The 22,401-nt window shown below is 38.9% G+C and overlaps 1 protein-coding gene across 1 annotated transcript in view; it reads left to right on the top strand.

Moving 5' to 3' along the window:
* The first annotated feature begins 108 nt into the window (after nucleotides 1-108).
* LOC133644618 (serine/threonine-protein kinase D3-like) overlaps nucleotides 109-22,401 on the top strand; it is an 80,962-nt gene continuing 58,669 nt past the window's right edge. Inside the window, exons 1-2 of the mRNA XM_062039273.1 lie at nucleotides 109-474; nucleotides 7,426-7,993. Of these exons, the coding sequence (XP_061895257.1) occupies nucleotides 7,706-7,993 (288 nt within the window). The 5' untranslated portion in view covers nucleotides 109-474; nucleotides 7,426-7,705. The remainder of the gene's footprint in view (nucleotides 475-7,425; nucleotides 7,994-22,401) is intronic.

Genomic DNA, 22,401 nt, shown 5'->3' on the forward strand with positions numbered 1-22,401 from the left:
TCTGAATCAACATTCCGGCACAAATAACGGAAAAGGTCAGCGCATGCGCAGTTGACTTTACTCTATCAGTGGCGCCATTGTTTGACGGGTTGTAGTCCAAGATGTCCTCTCTACAATAGGATGTCGATTGTATGGAAAGCGGTCAAAGACTACAACTCCCAGTGAATTGTAAAACTTTCTTTCCCCCTCTCTCGTTGAGTAGGGGGAGTAGTCACAGCTGGAAGGATAATAAGATGCGCATGAATTGACTGAAATAAGCGATAAAGGACATTAAATGGCCGGGTCGGTCCGTCTCAACAAGCTTTTACACGAGTTCTCAGTTGCTATGTGCTTTAGTCAAGTTACGCGTTCGTCGGAGACTTTCAACAAAGTGCAGGTTAAACTTGAGACGTCGCTTTCCTCAGTTGATGGAGATTCAAAGTTTGCTCGGTCCACTCGCACTGGAAAGAAATGCCTCCTTCGTTGACTGTGAAGGTAAAGTATGACTTTTTGAAAGCTTTTAAAGACGACGTTTGGCTTCAGAACGGCAACAAAAAAGTTGAGGTGCTTATTCAGGATTGATCAATGTACGTTGTTGAGGTCTCGGATTGTGTTCTGCCAGCATATGCAAGTCGTAGGTGGGAGGAGTACAGATGTTTCCAAGCCCTTGTTCCAGATGTAAACGGATTTGGATTTGTTTTACATATCGAAATGATGTGCTAATTCTCAGCTCCAATGCATTTTATACCATCGTTTTCATCCATGCCACACATCTAGAAAGTCACCGAATGCTTAAAAAGGTAAATGCTATCATTACAACTGCCATTGATGACCAAATTAAACTGTAGTTCCTTTTTAATATAAAGTTTGACGTTTTACGATATGCACTTACAGGAAATAGATGTAAGATTCCCTTGTGGAACCTTAAAGGGGAACTGCACTTTTTGGAAAAACATTCAAAAACCGCCAACAGTACTTCATTCACATTTCGTGACCTGCACAAGTGTTGGCAATATTGTTATTATAAGCGCCAACACCGAGGAACTACTTTTAGCGGCGCCGTGATCACAGGTAACTAAGTGGATGAATTGATTTACGTGGACCCCGACTTAAACAAGTTGAAAAACTTATTCGGGTGTTACCATTTAGTGGTCAATTGTACGGAATATGTACTGCACTGTGCAAACTACTAATACAAGTTTCAATCAATTCAATCAATCAATGGTTGAGTGGTTGTTTATTGAGTATGTCATAGTCAGCTCCACACCATACATGTAGTACATAATATACATACACTACCGTTCAAAAGTTTGGGGTTACCCAAACAATTTTGTGGAATAGCCTTCATTTTTAAGAACAAGAATAGACTGTCGAGTTTCAGATGAAAGTTCTCTTTTTCTGGCCATTTTGAGCGTTTAATTGACCCCACAAATGTGATGCTCCAGAAACTCAATCTGCTCAAAGGAAGGTCAGTTTTGTAGCTTCTGTAACGAGCTAAACTGTTTTCAGATGTGTGAACATGATTGCACAAGGGTTTTTTAATCATCAATTAGCCTTCTGAGCCAATGAGCAAACACATTGTACCATTAGAACACTGGAGTGATAGTTGCTGGAAGTGGGCCTCTATACACCTGACATAAACCAGACATTTGCAGCTAGAATAGTCATTTACTACATTAGCAATGTATAGAGTGTATTTCTTTAAAGTTAAGACTAGTTTAAAGTTATCTTCAATGAAAAGTACAGTGCTTTTCCTTAAAAAATAAGGACATTTCAATGTGACCCCAAATTTTGAACGGTAGTGTACATATCTCCAGTGAACAATCTTGTGCTCAATGGCAATATTATTTCACAAAAAAAAGAAAAAATTTAATGAACAAAATGAAATTTAATTAAACATATCTCAAAAGGGTAATGGGAAGAAGTATACACTTTTTGAATCCCACCCTTTTTTACATAGTTACTTTAACTAATATCCAGTTTCCTCTGAACCACATTTGATCACATTCATTTGGATCCACATAACTTAATTTGCCCAGAACAATGTGCTTACAATTCTCAATATATCATCATAAGTCATATAAGTAATTCATACTCACATTCAAAATAAGCCTAGACCTCAGTATACCGAACCAAAATATTAGATTTGTACAATTTCTTAAAATGCTCAATGTTTGAACAGTGTTTGAGTTCATCACTCAGGCTGTTCCATATTTTCACCCCACAGACTGAGACACAAAAACTTTTCCTTGTGCTAAGTGCTGAAACGTGTTTATATTTTACCGTTCCTCTGAGGTTATACCCCACATCCCTTTCTATGAATAAACTTTAAATATCTGCAGGCAATTGATAACTTCTTGTTTTAAACATAATAAGCCATGTCAAATATTCTAGTTTATGCAGCTACTGGCATACTGATCCGATGAGCTGCTGCATCGCCTCTGAGTTGGGGGAAGTTAGGATCAATTTGAATTCTCCCTCCTTCCCCTCCCCTCTTCTACTTGACACTCCGTGAAGTATTGCAAATACACCCCTATGCATATGGACGTCAATTGAATCTCCCTAAGTCATCAACCCTCGCAGTTTGCCAGCAGTGACGTAAGGCAGATGCAACAAATGTTTTTTTACTTTCAAGTAGCCGTCACATGCGATGTTGGGCTTTGCTTGTGCTAATTTTTTTTTCTTCACCTTTCTTTATTAAGAAGAAGACTGTTTAGAAGACAGAGTTTTTGGCGAAATATGCAAGTGCTCGCACATCAGCTCGCGAAGTGTTTCATTCTGTATTTGTGTTTGAAGCCAATATTTACTTGCAGTAGCAAAGGTTTGAAGTCTGACTAAACCACCAGTTTTATTATTATAAAAAAATCATTAATTATGCTTATTACTCACATTTGTACACTTCTCTGATTTTCTTGTCTGCCATCGCACTCGATCGTGTCGGGAGGTCTACAAGCTCACTTCGCTTCGAAGGAGGGACTTTGCCCTTCCCCCCTACCTGACAGATAATTTGAACGCTTCTTGATTGACGTGAACGCGCAAAACCAAGGAGGGAGGGCAAAAACGAGGGCGAAGGAGAAGTATTCGAATTGAACCTTAAAGGCCTACTGAAACCCACTACTACCGACCACGCAGTCTGATAGTATCATAGTAACATTGCAACACATGCCAATACGGCCGGGTTAACTTATAAATTGCAATTTTAAATTTCCTGCCACACTTCCGGTTGAAAACGTCTAGATATGATGACATACACTACCGTTCAAAAGTTTGGGGTCACATTGAAATGTCCTTATTTTTCAATGAAGATAACTTTAAACTAGTCTTAACTTTAAAGAAATACACTCTATACATTGCTAATGTGGTAAATGACTATTCTAGCTGCAAATGTCTGGTTTTTGGTGCAATATCTACATAGGTGGGTAGAGGCCCATTTCCAGCAACTATCACTCCAGTGTTCTAATGGTACAATGTGTTTGCTCATTGGCTCAGAAGGCTAATTGATGATTAGAAAACCCTTGTGCAATCATGTTCACACATCTGAAAACAGTTTAGCTCGTTACAGAAGCTACAAAACTGACCTTCCTTTGAGCAGATTGAGTTTCTGGAGCATCGCATTTGTGGGGTCAATTAAACGCTCAAAATGGCCAGAAAAAGAGAACTTTCATCTGAAACTCGACAGTCTATTCTTGTTCTTAAAAATGAAGGCTATTCCACAAAATTGTTTGGGTGACCCCAAACTTTTGAACGGTAGTGTATGCGCGTGACGGAATCAGTTGATGCGGAAGTATTGGTACCCCATTAAATACAACACAAAAAAGCTCTGTTTTCATTTCAAAATTCCACAGTATTCTGGACATCTGTGTTGGTGAATCTTTTGCAATTTGTTTAATGAACAATGGAGACTGCAAAGAAGAAAGTTGTAGGTGGGATCTGTGTATTAGCGGCGGACTACAGCAACACAACCAGGAAGACAGAGATGGATAGCAGACGCGTTAGCCGCCGAACTCACCTTTACTTCCTCCGTCTCGCCGACCGCATCTGTGATCGGGTGAAGTCCTTCGTCGCACCGTTGATCGCTGGAACGCAGGTGAGTACGGGTGTTGAAGAGCAGATGAGGGCTGGCTGGCGTAGGTGGATAGCTAATGTTTTTAGCATAGCTCTGTGATGTCCGGTTGCTAAGTTAGCTTCAATGGCGTCATTAGCAACAGCATTGTTAACCTTCGCCAGGCTGGAAAGCATTAACCGTGTATTTACATGTCCCTGGTTTAATAGTATTGTTGATCTTCTGTCTATCCTTCCAGTCAGGGATTTATTTATTTTGTTTCTATATGCAGTTAAGCACGATGCTATCGCGTTAGCTCCGTAGCTAAAGTGTTTCGTCGATGTATTGTTGTGGAGATAAAAGTCACTGAATGTCCATTTCGCGTTCTCGACTCTCATTTTCAAGAGGATATAGTATCCGAGGTGGTTTAAAATACAAATCCGTGATCCACAATAGAAAAAGGAGAGAGTGTGGAATCCAATGAGCCAGCTTGTACATAAGTTACGGTCAGAGCGAAAAAAGATATGTCTTGCACTGCATTCTAGTACTTCACTCGAACGTTTCTCATCCACAAATCTTTCATCCTCGCTCAAATTAATGGGGTAATCGTCGCTTTCTCTGTCCGAATCGCTCTAGCTGCGTTGAAAACAATAGGAAAATGTGAAGAGCCTTTCAATTGTCTACGTCACGCTACTTCCGGTAGGGGCAAGGCTTTTTTTTATCAGATACCAAAAGTTGCGATCTTTATCGTCGTTGTTCTCTACTAAATCCTTTCAGCAAAAATATGGCAATATCGCAAAATGATCAAGTATGACACATAGAATGGATCTGCTATCCCCGTTTAAATAAAAAAAAATTCATTTCAGTATGCCTTTAAAGAGAAACTGCACTTTTTACCTATCGTTCACAACCATTATGAGAGACAAGAAGACAAAAGTTTTTTGTTTTTTTTCGCTTTCTAACATGTAAAATTACGGTTGTTCTAGGGGGTTAGCAAGGCAGCTAATGAGAGCAATAAATTCTACCTCTAAATCACTTTTAAAAATACATTCAAAAACCGTTAACAATACTTAATTTACGTTCCGTAACCTGTATAATAACCAAGCTGTAGCGACATTGTAATTGTAAGAGCGAACACAGAGGAACTCTTTTTCTAGCGTAGTAACACATCGCCATGCTACGGTATTAGTCTTAGAAGCTAGCTACGGCAAGAGATAAGCTAGTTTTTACGACAATACGAAACACGTTTGAGTTTGTAATGCACACCACTGCGATACAACACCAATGTGTACTAGTTTAGAAACATGAATAATCATATTACAGTATCTGTAAAGTATTAGCCCACATTTCATGTTTTGGTTGTACACAGTTAGCCAGACATTGTATGTACTGTAGATGTAATAACACGCATGGCGTGCTGCGTGTATCATGATTGATATTAAAGTGACTCACTCGATGGACAGTTGTTCGGCTGGTCCAGCAGACCGGTGACGTTTTCTGTTGATTTTGGGTAAGCACACCATTTATGTCGAAATAGCCTGGCTCCAAGTTAGCACCAAAATCGCTTCCACCTCACTCTCGGCTTCCGTCTGCTCCAACGTCTCACTCTTCCTTTGTGCTCGCTTCTATAAGTAGCAGTTTATTTAGCGATATATATATTTGTGAATCCTCATTTGTCAAAAAACAGTCATCTTCGTTGTCTGTTAACAAGTCTGCCATGATTAGGAAACACTTGTGTTTGATTCCGGAAGTAGGAACACAAGTTTTTGCCAGAAGTCGGAAGTGCGCTGCTTTGGAAATGAAAATCAATGCGCGGAAGAAATGATTAAAATGATCAAAATAGGGTAAATATTGAACATACTACATATTGTTATGAACATGTCTCTTACTACATTATATATTTACTTGCAGTGTGTATATAAAACCTTGATGGAGGGTTTTGAAGTTGTTTTAGAGGGCTTTGAAGGCTACAATGTCGACTCCCATTAGCCACATTTTTCAAGCGTTTTTTTTAAATCATCTTTAAAATCGTAAAAAAAAAGACGTGTTTCTGTCTCTCATTATTATTGTGAACGATAGGCACAATTACAAAAGAAGTGCAGTTCCCCCTTAATTGTAGATTATAAGTAATACTTCTCACTTGTATAGAAGAAGGTTGTGGACATAAACCGAGCAGTTGGTCAACTTTGACATTCAACCTAAACTTGGAGATGGCGAGAAAGACATGAAAAGATGCTTGTTTGCTGCCACTTTTTTATTTTATTTTACTTTTTACCTGCGTGAGGATTATGATTAATTCTTCATCTAAGATCTGCCTATCACTCAGCTTCTAAAACTTGTAGTTCATCCTCTGTATATTCAAGCTAAAAAATATAAGGTTCTGGATCATCGATTGTCCCAAAGTAGTTATTGTTTGCTGACATGAAGTCTGCCACAATTAGTAGTTGTAGTAGAAAGAGGTTTTAGCACATGAACATCGGATCGGTAAAAGTCCTTTAGAATCTCATTAATACCATAAAAATGGGCAACTTTCATTTTTCAGACACGATAAAGGCTTATATAAGTTCAAACCCATATTATTTTGATAACCACGAATATAAGTGTTTCTCTTACATGTAGTAATCAGTTGTGAACAGACGAAGCCCCAGCAGTGCTGCGTTAGCAAGTATGTGCGCTAACGCCGCAGAAATTGATTTTTGACAGGGGCCCCTCCTGAAAAAAATAAATTATGCCCCTCCTTAAATGTACAAAGTATTGTCTGTCCAACCTGTCTTTGCAGCGCGATGCCATCCTTTATCACAGCCATTTGTGTAACTGTGGCAGTTTGCACTAACATTTCAAATGTGCTAAATAAAGACACAGAACAGTTTTAGTCATGATAAAACACATTGCACTTGCTGAATGATTATATTTGCATCTTCTCCTCCCAATATTATGGCCGTTCTGATGATCATCATATATTTTTCATATTCAAGATGATTGCGGTCCTTAATTTTCTCACTTAAGAGATGCAATCCTCTGTGAACGAGCTTAGATTAGATCAGCTTTGGGTGCGCTATCAAGTTTGCATATATTTTAGTACACGTAAACTTCTAGAAACTCGGGCCCATTCTACGCAATTTGAAATTATCTCCCGTCTTCTGTAGGTGGCATAAGCAGGCTGATGTAGGCTGCAGTGCCCACCTTTTGGAGTTAAAAGTGGGCCTTTTAAAATGTGCTGTAAAGTCATTAGAAAACAAGCCTAAAATGATTACTGTGGCTATTTTGAAGGGAATTTTATTTGTAGACATAATTTGTAGGTCAAGAACTATGAAATAAGTGCCAATGTTGTCGGCATCAGAGGGGCCATTTTAATGTTGTTAAATATTTAGTTTGTCAAGACGTATGTTTGTTTTTGTTGACAGGCTTCCTGTGGTCAGAGTGGATCAGTGACTTCATTAAAAACAAGGAGCACCACTTCAAGATATGACGTCTGTTGCAGGGCTACTCCGGAATGTTCAGAAACTTTATTTCATGTGGTAAACAACAGTGCCGTGTGGCACCACTGATTTTAGTTGACACTCTGGAAAATCCCAGATTTCTGACTCACTAAGACTGATGAGTACCAAAGGTATTCCCAGCCAAATACCCTGTCACGGAACCCTGTAGTATTCAACTTTGCAAGTCGCCATTGGAAGAAAGCCAATGTCTGCCTCCTCTCCCGCATCCTTACCTCGAGCCTACCTCCACTCTCTCCATCCGCACCATCCGACCTTGCCAGCCATTCTGTCCCCTTCCCCGGTTGGACCGCTCTACACACGGCTGTCCAACGGAAGCCACGATGCCCCGAGCCCCACCAATTCTCGTAGCTCTTTCCATGGGGTGTCCTTCCTGCTGCAGATTGGACTGACAAGGGAGACAGTCAACCTGGAGGCCAGTGACCTGTCGCTTTCGGCTGTCAAGGACCTGGTGTGCTCTATAGTGGACCATAAGGTAAGGATCGCGTTTAAAATGTCTCACCAAAAGCTTTTTTTTTCATTTGTGTAATCAGTTTTCTCTTAACATCTCTTGAGGTCAAAAATTCTGCACAAACAAGTCCATACCCAGTGCTGTTTTGTTTTTAAACTCGAGCAGCTATTCTGAAAGGCTGCAGTGGACCAATATGCTGCATCAGCATGTGTTTTGTCAACTTACCATATTCATCTATTGAAGAGTTCCAGAACAAACATCTGGGCCTCCTGCCCTGAGACTGACACAGCAGAAGTATACACATAATAGCTGCGGCGATCCTGTATACTCAAAACAGTCTGATAGTGACTTTGCATTTTAATGTAAATATCCGTAAAGTTGCACAAACCGGTTTAATAGCTACTCTGGGGTTTTATACTTGAAAAATACACACTCAGTGTAGGAACTAACCTTAATTAAACTTCCGTTTGTAGCCTAAAATGTGCCACTAACAGGTGCAGAATTATAGGGCTTGAAAGTATGACGTGGAAACACATTGCATTATGGGTCTTGCTGGACTTGGAATCGCTTATTTACGTGGCTGAATATAAGAATCTGTGCTTAGGTTTTGTTTTTTCCTTAACAAGTTGGTACGAATTTTCTCATTTCCAGAGTTAAAGAAAAGCCAAAGGAAGTCTGCTTAATGAGCTAATAAAGAGACGGCAAATAGCCTGGATAGCAGCCGTAGGACAATCAAACATGACTTTCAACGCCATCACCTGGTTTATAAAAGGACCAAGCCAAAATGATCTACCTACTACAAAAGTTCAAAACATATATTTATTTATGAATATATTGAGAATTCTTTATATGCACAATATATGTTAATGTACCTTGCAAAATTGAATGAGTCCATATTGCACAACACAATTAACTATGTAACTCTGTAACTATGTACTTTTTTGTCATTACCGTACTCTGATGACTTGCATTGGATGGAATGAAAGGAACGATGCTTCGGTGGCAGCTTTCGCTTACGAAGTTCGCAGTGGGAAAAATGACTGCTGCCCGTACAACTGGCATTTTAGTTCCCTCACCTTTCTCCTCCTCAGCTCGCTTGTCGGTGGGAAGTCGGTGTCGTAGTTTTTATGAACAGTTCGAAAATGCCGCTCCACATTTCCCTGCTTTGGTATTGCAACGGTAGTCTGACAGATGAAGCATATGCATGACAACGTGACATCGTGAAAAAAATTCCTCCTTCCATTCTGTATGAAAGTGATACGCTTTTGGCATTTTGCTTGGTCCAGCTCCTCCACTCATTTGTATACCCTTTCTTAAGTTTAGAGAAAAAAACCAAGGCTATAAAATGGAGGCTAACTTGGTAACTGGCTAGCTGGCTTGATAGTTGGGCCGTATTTTGCGTAGTTGTTTGCGCATGGGCAGTTAGTGGTGTGCCGTCAGAGCTGATGCTGAAGTCTATTTTTTTTTAATGCCATGTGATCTACTCACTACCTTTGCGATCGACTTTGTCTGGTTTAGACCGATGGTGTCAAACTCATTTTAGCTCAGGGGCAGTTTGGAGTAAAATCTATTCCCACGTGGGCCAGACGGTTAAAATCATTATATTCTTTATTTGATATTAAACTTAGAGGAGAGCACATTTTTAACATTGGCAGCAATTTACAATTCCGCCCAGGATCTCGTGACCCTTTTTTGAGATGCCTGATTTTGCTGGAGGTTTTCTCTAAAAATGTTAGATATAAGTTGCCATGTTTTTTTTTTCATGTTTGTTGCAATAAAACTGTGGAAGAAAATGGAAGTTGCACTAAATCATGATTATAATAAGGACATTTTTTGAAGAATAGGTCATCAATGAGCAAATATAAAGGGCAAAAAGACTGAGAAAAGCATTTTACCAACATGGCACACACAAATGTGCAAAAAAATTAAAAAATATGTATTCCCTTATTAGCCATTTACTCCCCTTTATGAAAAGTTAAAAAAAAAAAGCTATCTCAGCCTTCACTTAACATTAGAAAAAAAATTAGATATTTATAGTTAAAATCATTTATGCTGAAGACTACTTAACAACGTTTATACTCTTCAGGGACATTAATATACAAAAACCAAAACCAGTGAAGTTGGCACATTGTGTAAATGGTAAATAAAAACAGAATTCAATGATTTTCAAACCCTTTTCAACTTATATTCAATTGAATAGACTACAAAGACAAGATACTTAACGTTCGAACTGGAAAACGTAATTTTTTGCAAATATTAGCTCATTTGGAATTTGATGCGTGCAACATGTTTCAAAAAAGCTGGCACAACTGGCAAAAAGACTGAGAAAGTTGAGGAATGCTCATCAAACACTTATTTGGAACATCCCACAGGTGAACAGGCTAATTGGGAACAGGTGGGTGCCATGCTTGGGTATAAAAGCAGCTTCCATGAAATGCTCAGTCATTCACAAACAAGGATGGGGCGAGGGTCACCACTTTGTGAACAAATGCGTGAGCAAATTGTCGAACAGTTTAAGAACAACATTTCTCAACGAGCTATTGCAAGGAATTCAGGGATTTCACCATCTATGGTCCGTAATATCATCAAAAGGTTCAGAGAATCTGGAGAAATCACTGCAAGTAAGCAATGACATTACGGACCTTCGATATCTCAGGCGGTACTGCATCAAAAAGCGACATTAGTGTGTAAAGAATATCACCACATGGGCTCAGGAACACTTCAGAAACCCACTGTCAGTAACTACAGATCGTCGCTACATCTGTAAGTGCAAGTTAAAACTCTCATATGCAGGGTGAAAACCGTTTATCAACAACACCCAGAAACGCCGTCGGCTTCGCTGGGCCTGAGCTCATCTAAGATGGACTGATACAAAGTGGAAAAGTGTTCTGTGGTCTGACGAGTCCATATTTCAAATTGTTCTTGGTAACTGTGGACGTCGTGTCTTCCGGAACAAAGGGGAAAAGAACCATCCGGATTGTTATAGGGGCAAAGTTCAAAAGCCAGCATCTGTGATGGTATGGGGGTGTATTAGTGCCCAAGGCATGGGTAACTTACACATCTGGGAAGGCACCATTAATACTGAAAGGCACATACAGGTTTTGGTACAACATATGTTGCCATCCAAGCAACGTTACCGTGGACGCCCCTGCTTTTCAGCAAGACAATGCCGAGCCACGTGTTACAACAGCGTGGCTTAATAGTAAAAGAGTGCGGGTAGTAGACTGGCTTGCCTGTAGTCCAGACCTGTCTCCCATTGAAAATGTGTGGCGCAATATGAAGCCTAAAATACCACAACCGGACTGTTGAACAACTTAAGCTGTACATCAAGCAAGAATGGGAAGGAATTTCACCCGAAAAGCCTCAAAAATGTGTCTCCTCAGTTCCCAAATGTTTACTGAGTGTTGTTAAAAGGAAAGGCCATGTAACACAGTGGTAACAATGCCCCTGTGCCAACTTTTTTGCAATGTGTTGCTGCCATTAAAGTCTAAGTTAATGATTACCGGTATTTGCAAAACATTTTTTTTGTTTCTCAGTTCAAACATTAAATATATTGTCTCAACAGTGTGTTCAATTGAATATAGGTTGAAAAGGATTTGCAAATCATTGTATTCTGTTTTTATTTACGAATTACACAACATGCCAATTTCACTGGTTTTGGGTTTTGTAGCAGTGACAGTTTTTATACGAGCTGTACACTAACTACTTTAAAGTATATCCATGCTTCATATTTAGTATTCTTCCTTGAAAAGCTGTACTGTAATACAAATGGTTGAGGGGGCGGGAGGTACTCACTTTTCTGAGGTACTGTATATGCACATATTATTTGTTGATCAAGTGTACCTTCAGGCTTAGTATATTTACCTACAGTGTGTTCCATCTGCTTCCATTTTTACACAAGCGAACAAATCACACAAATGCTTGCATAGTTTACAAAACAAACACCGCCAAAGGTTCCCTTATTGTCGCTGTCTGCTATGTCCTTTGCAAGTTGCAGACGTTCTCCGGGCAGGTTTTGCGGTTGAAAAGTGTTTTTCAATCACATTTTCGTTTATGTTGCAACACATTACATGTAGTTGACCCCTACTTTCGTTGAGAACATTGTGGAACTGTTGTGATCAACAGCAGTGACTTTTTTTTTTGTAAATGAGAGACGACGAAAGATTATCATCACACGTCAATGTCTTTGTCAATGTAAACAAGGAAGTGAGGACAGGGTGGGGGATGCAGGAGACACATTTGATTGGTTAGAGAGGTTCAAGCGTTACCCGGGGAAAAATTTGATTGGCAAAAATGTTGTTGACTGGTCAAAATTTGCAGCTATTTCACAAATTTGGGACACCTCACATAATACACGAAGATTAGTTGAATTTGTAAAAATTTGTGCAATTGAAACAATGCAAAATAATGGACTAGTCTGATTAATATGTTGACTTATTGCTGCTCTAGCTCAGTGGTTCTTAACCTTGTTGGAGGTACCGAACCCCACCAGTTTCATATGCGCATTCACCGAACCCTTCTTTAGTGATAAATAAAATGTTGTTTTTTTCAAATTCAAGACAAAGTTATATGTTGTTGGTAACACTTTAATATGGGGAACATATTCTAATTAACAAAGACTTAATTTAGAGTTATTTGGTTAAGGTTAGAGGGTTAGGGCCATGGTTAGAGGGTTAGGGTTACAATAAGGCCATGCAGAATAAGGCATTAATAAGTACTTAATAATGACTAGTTAAGAGCCAATATGCTACTAATTTGCATGTTAATAAGCTACTAATTAATGGTGAATATGTTCCCCATACTAAAGTGTTGCCATGTTTTTTTACTGTTGCACAAAATGAACCGTGCATGAACATCACCTTGTTCAAAGAACAAAACCAACACAGTGCATAAACTCAGAACAAATTACACACCTGCAAATCAGTGTGACTTCTGCTGTTGCCGTATCCGCAATATGCCGATAGGGAGAAGTTTTTATTTACACAATGAGTCGGGTGTGTTTTGACCTCCGCTGAACCCCTGAGGCCGACTCACCGAACCCCTAGGGTTCGATCAAACCCAGGTTAAGAACCACTGCTCTAGCTATATAGTACGAGGCAGCCAAGGCATGTGTACCACTTTGACAATATGTTGTGTTTTTGCTTGTTGGTTTGACCTCCCAACCTTTCTAAAGGCATATTTTTGCGCAAATTGTAGGTCGGTTCAACCTGTTGGTAATTTTAAGGTACAGAAAATAAAAAAGGGCATCACTTTCAATGTTCTGAAACACATTACCTTTAATCTGAGCTTGTCAAACACTGAGATACAACAGATTTTTCTTTAGCTGTGCTTTGTAAGTTTTCAAGAACTGAAGACACTCACTGTTGGACATTTTTTTATAGTGAAATATTTGTCATTCTTGCTTGGCATATGACTTCACTCTGTGGATCTTTGTTGCCTTTTTTGTGTTGCAGCATATTTGTCAATACTGCCTTCATTATTCCACTTCACAATTACTAGTTTGTCGTTGCTTTATGAATTTTACTTTGGGTTATGTTGTTGCAAAAAGCGGTACGCCTAGTAATATTTTTTCATCAGCAGCATAGTTTAAAACATGGTTGTTTCTGGACAGCTTCTGCACCTCTTGTCTCTTTTACACATTATTCTAAAAGTCCCATTCAAAGTGTGTGCGTGTGTATGCGGCATTAAATCTAAATTTAACTTTATCATTCAAATTTGCTGTGTTTTTTCCGAGCTGCCATCCTCCCCTTTTTGGTTTTACTGTATTGCAAATGTTCTATTTGAGTTTACATATACTTCATTCAGTAGATGTACAGCATGTGATTAATGCTGTGAAGATCCCATTTATATAGTGCATCCACACACGCATTTTTCCGACCGGTTGTGTACTCCATTTAATGCTGTAATTATCATTGTCTGCACAAATGAGAGGGTGATTAAACAATGCACTTCAATCAGCTGTTGAGGCCTCACTGCTATATTATGTTGATTAATCCACATGGGGAAACGTAAATGTGAAGCTGACTTGATGAACATAGGGGGTGGGATGGGGGTCTGCTTCCTTTGGTATTTTGAATAAGGACATAAAGGAGTCAGTTAAACTTTTTACTCTGGACCTCAGCTTGCATTAATTTGTTAGTTATTCACAGGTTTGTCTGGCTCTGTAAAATCTCATCCCTGCACATACTTTCCATGAATGTGATATATTCCGACGCTCCGGGCAATTTACAATGTTGTGATCGCACCAATTCAGGCAAATTGAACCATCTGTCCATCCATTTTCTACCACGGGTCCCTTTTGTGGTCACTGGGGTGCTGTAGCCTATCCCAGCTGCCCCAATACCTGCGAATTATGTGTAGCCTTGCAACAATACAAGGTACAAACTGAAAAAAGCAATGCAACCATACAAGATAAGGGTTGGGACTAAAGCTGCTTGCTTACTGCTAACATACAATGGAAGATCCCATTGACAGGCTAACAGAAATTAGCATCACCGTTTTAAACCTGAATGAATACATTTAACAAATCAAATTAGATTGTAATTGAACATAATTGATATAAAGCAGACATATAAAACTAAACTATGAAAACAAATATTGACTGCTAATTGTGTACTACACTGTGCACTGCACTGTGTGCTGTCTAGTTGTGTCAAAACATCAAACGTCTGGTTTTAAAACGAGTAACGTATTCATTGTTATGAGTAACATTATTGCCAGGAGAGGGCATCATTTGTATTTCAGTTCAGTTCAGTTTATTTTGAACATGCATACAATACAATTACAATGTAATGCATCACATATTTCCAGTTGTTTCATGTCCGAAGAGGAAGAGGCAGAGCTTATTTAATCCTTCCCCTTTTTGTATCATAGCAGTTTTATCCCATTTCTTTGTTCTCTGTTTGTAACATAGCAATGAACAAATAAATAATAAACTACCGTATTTTTGGGACCTTTGGGCGCACCGGATCATAAGGCGCACTGCCGATGAGCGAGTCTATTCAAGTCTATTTTCATACAAAAGGCGCACCGGATTGTAAGGCGCAATATTTGCGGGTACTATTCTGATTTTTGTTAAAATTTAAAACACTTCCTTGCGGTCTACATAACATAAAATGGTGGTTCTTTGGTCAAAATGTTGCATAGATTATGTTTTACAGACCATTTTCAAGCCGCTTCCTGACCGTCTCGTCAGGATGCACCGTTTTGTGGGCGGTCTTATTTACGTAGCTCACCTTCGACAGTGTCTTCTCTATGGAGCCAGACCACTGCCAGTAAGATTTGGTAAAAATTGACATTGTAGAAAAAGTTGTATTGGCACCGAAACAAGTTTTAACAACAAATAAGTACAAACATGGAAAATATACATTTTTGGTGGATGCCAATATTCATTTTTTTGTACACTTGTATTGTTTTTGTGTGTTTCAAAGGTTTTTATGATCGCTTCTCTTTTTTACAATTGTATTTTTTTTTTTCCAGTTTCGCTTCTTTTTTTGTCCGGTATGACAATAATAGCAGTGTTTTAGCGCGAGGGGCGGGCGCCTGTGGTCAGGGGTTTATAACAAGTTTAACCGCAAGCAGTTTTACTGGACTTGGGCATGGAAGTAAAACACCCCCCAAAAAAAAATTATGAAGCAAAAGTTGTTTTTTACATTTATCTTGAGTAAACCTGTATGTGTTGCTGTCGGCAGATTCATCTCCTGCTCAGAAAGAAATCTTGTATTTGTAAACATGATACAGTGACCTACTTTATTACTTTTTGACTACTTCGTAAAGCACTCTGGTCAACTTCGTTACCTTCACAATTGGTTTTACATATGCAGTTGATTTCAGCACTAAGAGGTTATTAGGATATATTTCTGTTATTTATTAAATTTTTTATTCATTACTATGTATACATTCTCTTTACAAAGCAAATATAATGACTGATGTAGTTGGATGTCCCCTCCGAAACACGTCTGTGAAGGAAGTCCAAATGTCCCACAAAAGCAAAGATCTTCTTTTGTCTTTCTTGTTGAATTATAAACAGCAACGTCAAAAAGTACTACTCTGATATTATTTTTTAAGATGTTTTATAGTAATTATTAGAAATGTCTCCTCTAAAAGTTCAGCCTATATTTTAAATTAATTTTAAATAATCCCTGAGCTCTACATTATAGCGGTTGATAATGTTTAAAAAATATGTTGTAGGTAGTACTTTCAAATGTACATGTAAATATTATTTGGAATATCATTTAGGATATCTGAATGTATCCCCCTATGTTGTATTATTTGCAATTAAGGCAGGAAATTAATCACAATAGCGATAGTTTCAGCTAGGGATGATGTTTGATAAGAAATTATAGAGTTCGAGCCCATTATCGAATCCTTTTATCGAACCGATTCCTTATCGATTCTCTTATCGAATCCAGATAGGTTGTTGTATATGGAAAAAAACACAATATTTGGTTTAACAAAAGCTCACTTTTATTTTATAAGAAAAAAATAAAATGCAATAAATAAATAAATATTGACTGTTAACCCCCTAAAAAAAATTAAAATAAAAAATAAATATTGACAGTTGTTGCCCAAAGTATATTAAAGGCCTACTGAAACCCACTACTACCGACCACGCAGTCAATGATGAAATCTTAACATTGCAACACATGCCAATACGGCCGGGTTAGATTAGTAAAGTGCAAGTTTAAATTTCCCGCAAAATATCCTGCTGAAAACGTCTCTGTATGATGACGTTTGCGCATGACATCACGGATGGTAGCGGACATTTTGGGACAGCATTGTGGCCAGCTATTAAGTCGTCTGTTTTCATCGCAAAATTCCACTGTATTCTGGACATCTGTGTTGGTGAATCTTTTGCAATTTGTTTAATGAACAATGGAGATAGCATAGAAGAAAGCTGTAGGTGGGGAGCGGTGTATTAGCGGCCGGCTGCAGTAACACAAAAGCGTAGCGGCTACGTCGTAGCCGGTGTTTCATTGTTTACATTCCCGAACGATGACAGTCAAGCTTTACCATTGGCCTGTGGAGAACTGGGACAACATAGACTCTTACCAGGAGGACTTTGAGTTGGATACGCATGCTTGTGGAGATGGGACAACAGAGACTCTTAACAGGAGGACTTTGAGTTGGATACGCGCTACCGTGAGTATGCAGATGCGGCTTCAAAACATTTGATCGCTTGCCCGTACGTGCGTGCCGCTATGTGCATGTCACGTACGTAACTTTGGGGAAATATACAGTATGTGCTGTATGAACTTTGGGGAGGTGAACGGTACTTTGGGCTGTGGGATTGAGTGTGTTGTGCGGGTGTTTGATTTGTATTGGCGGGTTATATGGACGGGAGGGGGGAGGTGTTATGTGGGATTAATTTGTGGCATATTAAATATAAGCCTGGTTGTGTTGTGGCTAATAGAGTATATATATGTCTTGTGTTTATTTACTGTTTTAGTCATTCCCAGCTGAATATCAGGTCCCACCCGCCTCTCACAGCATCTTCCCTATCTGAATCGCTTCCACTGCCCTCTAATCTTTCATCCTCGCTCAAATTAATGGGGAAATCATCGCTTTCTCGATCCGAATCGCTCTCGCTGCTTGTGGCCATGATTGTAAACAATGTGCAGATGTGAGGAGCTGCACAACCTGTGACGTCACGCTACGTCCGGTACAGGCAAGGCTTTTTTTATCAGCGACCAAAAGTTGCGAACTTTATCGTCGATGTTCTCTACTAAATCCTTTCAGAAAAAATATGGCAATATCACAAAATGATCAAGTATGACACATAGAATGGATTTGCTATCCCCGTTTAAATAAGAAAATCTCATTTCAGTAGGCCTTTAAGTGGGATTTTTCAGAAAAAAAATATATACAGTAACACAAAAACAACCTGTCTCTGTGATCACTATAGGTGTATAAGTAATAATATAGTGTTAAATAAAATCAGTCCCTTGGGCACGAAACTGAAAATAATACAGCTCTCCAAAAAGTGCACTTCTGCTGCTATTGGAACATCCTTCTGGGGTCCAGTAGTGTGGCCTCCTCCAGGAATGACTGCACGTCTTTGTCCTGGAGGGAAAATGAGGGACAGACACAGCATAGAATTGGGAGGGAAATTAGCTGAATGTGAAGACTAGGGTGTCTGTTATTAAGTCTTTAGCATTAGTATGTGGAATTAAATGATGGAATGGATTAAGTAATGAAGTTAAACATTGTACTGATATGATCCACTTTAAGAGGTTGTTCAAATTAATAGTGCTTACAAAGTACAAAGAATAATTATGAGAAATACTTTCAACCTTATTGAAAATAAGACATTCTTCATCTCAGTATATTAATAATGACTGAATTAATTAATTACATATTACAAAACTGTTTTATGTACTAATTCACAGATGTTATTTTATTATAAAAAGGTCAGTAAATGATGTATATATTTGTAAACGCTCTGAAGTGGGAAAGGGGTAGGATTAAATAAGCTTTACTTCTTCCTACTCCTTTTCGGACATGATGTAAAGTGAAATATATGAAACTGTGATGTGTTATGCTGTTAGTGTGTTCATGTACGAAATAAACTAAAGAAAGAAAGAAAGCACTAGTTTATTAGACAGACCTGCAAACTCTGGAGTGGTGTAGGCTACAAGATACCGTTAACGTTATCAGACACATACAAAAAGGCTAACGTTACCGTTAGCCACTGACTATTAAGATTAAAGATTAAAGTACCAATGATTGTCACACACACACTAGATGTGGCGAAATTTGTCCTCTGCATTTGTCCCATCCCTTTGGGGAGCAGTGGGCAGCAGCGGCGCCGCGCCCGGGAATCATTTTGGTGATTTAACCCCCAACTCCAACCCTTTGTTGCTGAGTGCCAAGCAGGGAGGTTATGGGTCCCATTTTTATAGTCTTTGGTATGACTGCTGGGATTTGAACTCCAACCTACCGATCTCAGGGCGGACACTCTAACCACTAGTCTAGCTAACATTACTGCAGTCCTCGTTGACATAAAAGAGGTAACCTTATTTTAGCCTAAAGGCTACGAGTGAACAGATATGGAAATTAACCGGCAACAGTTAACGTTAGTTACTCACCAGCACTATCACTGGAATTGGCGCTGCAGGTTGAAGCAGAGGAAGAGGGGTTTGCTTCGTCATCTCTGTCGCTGCTTCTCCACGACACTTTTCTCTAACCTTCAGGTTATGTACGGCCTGAACATGGTTCATCATGCTTGTTGTACTTCCCCCCTTACATGAGAGCGAAGCCTGGCAATAATTGCAGATAGCCGTTTCCTCGTCATATTTTTTTGTAAAATGAAGCCATGCCTTGAGGCGTTTTTCCGGTCCATTGTTGTTGCTGCTTCTGTATCTGCCACCTAATGACTGAGCTACGTCATTTCCTGTGATGTCCCACAGGGCATTTCCTGTGGTACGGGATTCGTTCCCAGGGATTCGAATAAAGAACCAACTCTTTTTCTTTACTATAGTGGCCTCGATAACGGGAACCGGTTCTCAAAAAGGGATTTGAGTCCATAGAATCGGTTCTTTTCTTATCGAACGGTTCTTTTCTTATCGAACAACCGGTAGAACCGGTTTCGAACATCATCCCTAGTTTCAGCACATTGGTTATACAAGTGAAAATAATACTTAAAAATACAATATAATAAGACATACAATAAGACACGAGTCCAACGATTTAGGTGTAAACGTAGAAAGAAAAAGATAGATCAGATGTTAGGTTTAACTTCCAAACGCTGAAAAAATTTCAGTGCATGAAGTTGTCTCCACAGCCTGGATATGATCGGCTCCCTCCCGGGGGAACAAGAAGAAGAAGAACCGCCAGAGGTCGCTCGACATTACAATAGTTAGCTTGATGCTAACATACATTGGCTTTACTATTGACATGCTACTGATTAGCATTGTCGATTTTACTTGCCGATTTCAAAACCTACAAATTTGTTAATGAAAACCCACAACTAAGATGTAGGTTACAATTAAACAGCTGGTGCGTAATAAGTACAACATTAACATTATTAACACTTTATAGTGTAAAACAATAAAAAAAAAAAAAATTTAGCAACTGGACAGCAATTATCATAATCAGCTCATTTTTAAATGTTGCAATTAAAAAACTAGTATTTTATATGAATATTTGGTAATGGGACCCATTACCTCCCTGCTCGGCACTCAGCATCAAGGGTTGGAGTTGGGGGTTAAATCACCAAAATGATTCCTGAGCGCAGCCACCGCTGTTGCTCACCGCTCCCCTCACCTCCCAGGGGATGGAACAAGGGGATGGGTCAAATGCAGAGAGTAATTTCACCACACCTAGTGTGTGTTTGACTATCAGTGGTATTTTAACTTTTTAACTTTATTAACACACACAAAAAGAACGAAAAAGTGTTGCTGTCGACTACCGGTATCAAATTAAAGGTACCTTGTTGGTTCAAATGTGAACTGTACCCATCCTTGTGTGGGCCGGAATTTATTTTTGGCGGGCCCCCTCAAATAAATGAATATATGAGAAACACTAACAGAAAATGCCTGCAACTTGTCAGAACAGACAGTGGACAATAAGGGAGCATTTGTGTCATGATGCACATGACAGTTTAGACTTTGTTTTATTTTCTTGTGTTTGGTATCATGTCCTGTCCTGGTGCTCTTGTTTTGGTAGTATTTCCTGTTTAGGCTCTGTGCTTTACAGCACCTTTACTTTGTGTTACTTGGTTCTATTCAATTCCACCTTGTTCCCGCCGTCAGTGCTGGTTCATTATTTTCTGTATGCTAAAGTGGTATGTTGATTTCTGAGTTCCTGGTAGACCTGTGTTACTTATCTTCTGCCTTGTACCTAATTAAACAACCTGTGCCTGCTAGTCGCTTGCCTTCTCTGCATCCTGGGATTACGCCAACTGTCATTTTAATTGGTAAATGAGTTTGGATAGTATACTTTTACTACCAGCTAGTGTTAAATTTGTAAATTTGGTTTTGTTACAATCTGTGGCAGTAAAACCAGAGAAACATCAATACTTGTTTCTCAAACTATGCATGCATTTTGATGTAAAGAAAGCATATTTTGTTTAATCTAATAAAATCCCTGTTCTTTTTGGGTTTGAAATCACAAGATGAGGCAATGTTCTAAAAAAAAGCCTAAAACCATTGCAAATTTAGCCACAACTTTTTAAAAAAGCTGCCGCAAATTGCAAAATCAGGCGTTTTAGGCTGCAACAATTCCCAAATAAGCATGTGAAATCTTGGAAGGACTGTGGTGGCATTGCTGCAAAGATATATAACAGGAAAAGGGTCGACCAAATCTCTGAAATAAAATTAGTAGTACACATTTATTGAATGTTGTCTATCTTGCAATTAATGTGTATAATAATGACAACTTTTTAATGCAGTGACTTTCTATTACTTTGGGGACAATACTATGCTTCCAACTTTGTGGAACAGTTTAAGAAAGAAAGGTAGTAAAAAAAGGCCATAAAGGCATATTAGAATCAGCGTCTAACCCGTCAAATACATTTGTAAAGAACTACATGATATTCATTAATTAAATTTAGATTGAATAGTATCTTTAAATGCTCAGTTATGCATATACTACATGCAGTCACTCTTTTAGACTGTCCATCATCTGTGACCTCTGACCTGAAATGTTGTCTTCTAAATCAGTGGTCCCTAACATTTTTGTAACTGTAACATTATAATTACATGGACAACAGAACATGTCCAAAACATCCAACCACATTGTTGTGCATTTCTTCTATTAAACCATGCTAAATACAGTGCATCATACCAGCTGCTACATAAAAAAACAGCCATATGGCTTTGATATCTGTGGAAATTATGACTGTAGGCCGTTTGTGTTTCACTCCAGCCTTGCCTTGCAGAAATGCATGGCAATGGTGAACCTTTTCTCTCAAATTTGGCTGAACCGTGCCAACATTTTCACCTGAGGATCACTGACCATCGCTTAGGCTCTCGCCGGATCCCACCAGTCAGCGGAATCTCCAGTGTCTGTCAGCAGAAAAGCGTTTGAGATGTAATGTTGGAATATTACCCATCCACATACCCCTCCCGTCCCTTCGTGCTGCAGTTTCCTCCTCTTGAGGAAAAACTCCCCGATTTTTGCCAAATAACTCATTACTCAGTCATGCAAGAAACATGGATTGTTATCTCAACATGTGTACATTCATTTTGCTTGAATTGCTGTGTCACCAGTTTTAGTACTCATTCAATCCTCATTGAGAGTTGTATCTATTTCCAAAGTTTTAAACAATAACGCAATTAAGAAACCAAAGAAGAGGAACTGAAATAGCTCAACACAACTAATTTTGAAAACAGAGCTCTTTGTTTAAACTGACCATTTTTTCATAATTTGTACATTTGACAAAAAATATATACAATGGGTGTTGAATAATTTTCAGTGCACTTATACAGTTC

This window comes from Entelurus aequoreus, linkage group LG03, assembly GCF_033978785.1.
Source record: "Entelurus aequoreus isolate RoL-2023_Sb linkage group LG03, RoL_Eaeq_v1.1, whole genome shotgun sequence".
Taxonomy (NCBI): domain Eukaryota; kingdom Metazoa; phylum Chordata; class Actinopteri; order Syngnathiformes; family Syngnathidae; genus Entelurus; species Entelurus aequoreus.